We start from the raw sequence: 5,242 nt of genomic DNA on the forward strand, positions 1-5,242 counted from the left end.
GGCTCAAGCCTAGGGGTGGGCAAAAAAAAAACCCAAAAACCAAATCGAACCGCCAAACTAAACTGAACCAAACCAAAAAAAACAATTTTAAAACTGAACCGAAACAGTTCGGTTCATGGTTATCAGTTTGGTTCGGTTCGATTTGATTTAATGATTCGGTTATTTTTAGTGAAAAATTAGTTATGGTTTGGTTCAAAATCATAAAACCAAACCACTTTAACAGTTCGGTTCGGTTCAGTTCAAAAGATAAATAGTTCGGTTCAGTTACTATGAATTTTGAAAATAGTTTGGTAAAGTTCGATTCGATTTTCTTCCAAAACCGAACCATGTCCACCCCTACTCAAGCAGATAAGAGCTGTTCATCATATTCGTAAGCAAGAATACTCTCTGCAATTGCGGCCTTGTAGTACCTTGCTACCTCTTTATAGAGGTCCCCTACTTGCTTGCTCATTCTCTATTACTACAAAGTCGCTTAAGGGGGCTTATGAACTCAAACTATCTTGTGTTATGGGGTCGCCAATAAGGTAAGCTTCACAGCTCCTTTTTATCGTAGATATTCCTACATTCAAGGACAAAAAAATAGGTTCTACAAATGCACGACGTAATTTAAAATTGAAATATAACTGTAATCTGGAAAAGCCTATTGGTGCATGAGACACACAAAAACAGAACCAAGAAGCAAGTTAGAAAAATTTTGGTTTTAACATTATATAAGATCATTGGAAAAGAGACGTGCTGAAAAGATTGGATTAAACTATTTAACATAAAACCATTATCATCATATTTTAACTTGTACATGATTCAAGATTTATGTTGCTTATGCACCATAAGACTAGTCAATAACCACAAAAAAACCTACCATTCCATTATACATATACATCCAGCAAAAAAAGTTAAGCTAGCTAGCATTTTTCTTCCTAATTCCTAAACTTAAATTAAGTTAACCTGATAACTAGCGTTTTTGAAGGATTTACAGATAGGACAAGTATAAACCATAGCCCCACACATAGTACATAGACAGAGATGTCTGCAAGGTAAAATCAGTACGCACGATTCTCCTTTACCACAATTCCTGCACAATCTCTTCTTTTCACTGCAACCACCATTCATCATCATCACTCTACCTTCATCCTTATCCTGCGCACAATCTGCTACAGTGCGCCACCTGAAATTTTCATCATTACTTCCGCAGCATGACTCAGCATCCTCTTCCGGTGCGACGGGGGCATCTTCGCCGCCACCGTTTGTCATCTGTTCAAGGACTTGTTCAAGATTGTTCCGGAGTGCATTGGCTGTTGCTTCTTTGCTTTGTGCTATTTCTCTCCATATTTGATTCTCCATGCATAGTGATTTTGCTCTCTCTTCAAGCATCATGTTCATTATTTCAATCTTTTTTATTTCTTCTTCTTTAGCTTTTAATCTTTTCATCATTGCTTCCATTATCAACCGAGTTTGTCGTTTTCTCTTTTCTTCCAATTCAACTCTCACTTTCTCCGTCTAAAACAAACACCAAAAATAAAATAAAAATGGTTAGTTAAGAAACAAAAAAGAAAAAATTAAAAAAAAATTATCTTTTTTGGTAAAGAAATTACATGTTGAGAAATGATGCTGTCGATGTAGGTGTTTTGGTTGTTGATGTTTTGAGAAAAATCTTCACCGAGGAAGGAGAAATTTCCGCTATTCTTATAAGAAACGAAAGGGTAGTTATTGATTGAGTCTCTAGAACGTTTTCGTGGGAACGAGACAACATTGTTGTTATTGTTGTTGCAAGTGAGGATGCTGTCGGATTTCATGGCAGAGATTTTCTGAAGAAGGTTATCACTTATGAAAGGATTGTACGGCGGTGTGAGATTCTCCGACACGGTGGTGGTGGTGCCGGAAAGTGGAAGTAGTGAGGAGTAATTGTACATGTTCATGAAGCTTGTGTCGGTGGGATGAATGTTCATGTCTCTGCAAAATCATAACAAAGAAATTATAAAAAAAAAACAATTTGGATTAATAATTTGGTAACTTTGAAAATTTTAATAAAAATATTGTACCTGTTGTTGGGTAGGAGTTGAGAAGGAAAAAGGTTGAGACGGTGAGTCTCCACAGTCATTTTCTTCTTCTTCACTTGAAAGGTTTTTGAATTTTGGTTTTAGAACAAACAGAGAAGGATATATAAGAGAGATAGAGAGAGAGGGGTAAGTGGGTAACGAAAATGAATAAGCGACAGCAAACAAGCATGCAAGCGAGGTGTCAAGGTTATATATAAAGGTAGGGTTTATTTTCAGGATTACTACTTAATTAATGTATTATTATTTTAATTTTAAATAGTATTAAATATTCTGTGTACTATTATAGGAGAGAGTGATAGAGATTGATTTTTATGCTACTTTCTTTATTGTAAGATTTTGTCTATTAATGGATTGCTAAGTTTCAATCCATCCAGCTGTATAATTATAGCTATAGCATGTTTTCAGCGCTATTTTCAGTAATAACGTGGTATTTTTAGCGCTAAGTTTTAATACTGGTGGTGGGTGGTGGTGGTAGTATCTTTAATTTTGGTCATGTTTTTTCAAAAGTTAAATCAGTATTGGGAAGATTAATTAATGGCATTTAATTATATTTACTTTTAAAACTATTCTTAGCGGTCAATTTACGTTAAATAATGCGGAGTAGTAGTACCTAAACGAAACGTTCAATAAATTTGATAAGATTTTTCTATTCAGGAATTAATTAAAAATTTGATGTTACTATTTTTTTACTAAATGTTACCGTACTAATTTGTTTTAAAGAATTACAAAAAGGAAATTTTTTTTTTTTGATAATAAGGGAATAAAAATATGGGTCATGTTAATGTGTGCTCTAAGGGCACATGATAAGGTATCCTAATATAGAAATATTGCATTTAATAATATAAGAAATTTAATGCATAAAAGTAAAAATACACAAGTTTCCAAAAATAATTTTTATATTTGTTTCCTTAACATGTGCCCTTAAAGACACAAGTTAATATTCTCCTAAAAATATTGAAGTTGAATTAATAAATTAAAAAATAAACAAATAGTTAAAATTTTAAATAACTGACAGACAACTAGGGTAACTGCCACGTTATACCTGCCGAGTGCCGACTAATGGGGTGCCATGTTGTCACATTAAAATCCAAAACAGATCCACTTTCCTGTTTCTGCAATATGACATTGCACAGTTCTTTTTAGGAAAAAATATTCATTTTTTTCCTTTTTACTTTTGGATGGGAAAGAGGAATAATGGGATACAAATGGGACCCACCGAAGAACACGTGCGTGACAAGGTTAAAGGGTGAGGTAGGGACAGGCACGTGCGAGGTGACGAACTTTTGTGGCTGTTTCCTTTGGCAAATGTTTTTGATTCAGGTAATTGGTTCTCAATCATCAAAATTGAGAAACTTCCGGTCCACAGGCCACGTGTTACTTTGTTAATTGTTGATAAAGAAAAATAAGTTGAGTTTAAACTTCGACTTTATATATATACTAGGAGTAATCCCGTGCGTTGCACGGGTTTGATTAAAATATATAATTAAAATATTTTTATAAATAAAAAATAATAATTGTGATAACTATAATCACATATATTTAAATAATAGATATTATTTTAAAATATGATTATATTTAATATTAGTATATGGGTAAAAAAAAAAGTTGTTTAGAAATATTAGATTTTTTATTAATTTATATCGTAGTTTGTTCATATTTTAATGTAATAGATCTGTTATAATATTTCATAAGTTTGAAAGGATGTATCATTTTTTATTTTATTAGTGTAATCATATAAGATTTTAGTTTTCTTTATATGAGTTGCAATTTTATAGTCAAATGTCACTTTGTTTTATTATTTTTGATGTATCCCTTATTTTATTATTTTCAATAAGAGTTGGAGGCATACCTAATTATACTTGTAGACAATATTGCTCATGAGAAATGTTAATCGTTCTCTTGGAGTTTATTCTCACTTATTCACTTGCTGAAATTTTATTCCAACTTTATTAGTCCCAATTTTTTAGTCTATCGTTTGGTTCACTTTTTTTTTTGCTTGGTCCTTTTGTTTTTGGTTTGTTTTTCTTTTTCTTGGTGAGGTTTGTGTCTCTTCAAAATTATTGTTAGTTTTTGTCCCTCTTATTTAATATTTTCTTGAACATTTATTTTATTTTTCTTATTATATTATATAAACTTGAATATTTGTTGTTGTCAATATATATAACTTTGGACGAAGATTTTATATATTTGAATTTAGGTTTAGTTATTTGGTATTTGGTTAAGGTAAAGAAAGTCTTATAGATGAATTTAAGATTTAACATGTGTCATTTTCTTAAAAAAATGTCATCTTATTCTTATAAATATTCCACTATTTTATTTTCAGCCGTAACGTAAACATTCTTTTAGAATATGTAATTAATTTATCCAAAAAGTTATATTATTACGTAAATTAAATTAATAATTTTTGAATTATTGGTGAATTTTAGTTGTGTGTAAATATGTTTAAATATATGTGTGATTATATTTTCTAAATATATGTAAATATATTTTAACATCTACGGTTTTAATAATTTCTAAAATTTATTTTGACAAATGAGCATCAACAATTTTTATTTAATAATTTTTGTCTTTTTTTAATTTAATTTAGAAAGTTTTTAGTACAATTCTAAGTGGGAGGAAAAAGTATTTAGCACAATTTCTAAACTAACATGTTTTTAGCACAATTCTTTTCATAGATTCATTTTATGGTTGTAAGAATAAGATGTCATGCGTAGATTAAAATAAAACCATCTATTAAAATTCATATATATTCATATTGAACCACCCAGATTTAGGCAAGTGTTATACGATAAATGCATGAAGATTATATATTTGGACAACCTCTAAGTCAAGTTGAATCAATATACTTCTTGCATGTATTACAATTATAAGAACCACATGACTTGAGTATCAACTACAAAAAAAAAAAATTATTTTAATTTCTACTTTGTTATTGTTTCTATATTTCTCTTGATTGAGATCAAGTAGATTACCTACATATTGTTTCTATATTTCTCTTAATTTCTACTTTGTTATTGTTTCTATATTTCTAAATTATTTGGATTGTCTTCTTTTAATTGAATGCCTCCAACATCAATATACCCTCGATCTATATAAATTTTAAGGGACTTCAAAATCAATAAATAGAAGTCTCTTTTATCCTCTTCAACTTATTCACATGAAAAAAATTAATTATCTTCCCATTA

General features: G+C 30.1%; 1 protein-coding gene across 1 annotated transcript; it reads right to left on the reverse strand.

Annotated features, from left to right (window-relative positions):
* Positions 1-497: 497 nt before the first annotated feature.
* LOC123896770 (probable BOI-related E3 ubiquitin-protein ligase 3) lies at positions 498-2,220 on the reverse strand. The gene is made up of 3 exons (XM_045947135.1): positions 2,040-2,220; positions 1,593-1,950; positions 498-1,497 (listed from the first exon to the last, which is right to left on the reverse strand). The coding sequence occupies exons 1-3, from the start codon at positions 2,096-2,098 to the stop codon at positions 931-933; spliced, it is 984 nt and encodes a 327-aa protein (XP_045803091.1). The 5' UTR covers positions 2,099-2,220; the 3' UTR covers positions 498-930.
* Between the last annotated feature and the right edge of the window lie 3,022 nt (positions 2,221-5,242).

This window comes from Trifolium pratense, linkage group LG7 (assembly GCF_020283565.1).
Source record: "Trifolium pratense cultivar HEN17-A07 linkage group LG7, ARS_RC_1.1, whole genome shotgun sequence".
Lineage (NCBI taxonomy): Eukaryota > Viridiplantae > Streptophyta > Magnoliopsida > Fabales > Fabaceae > Trifolium > Trifolium pratense.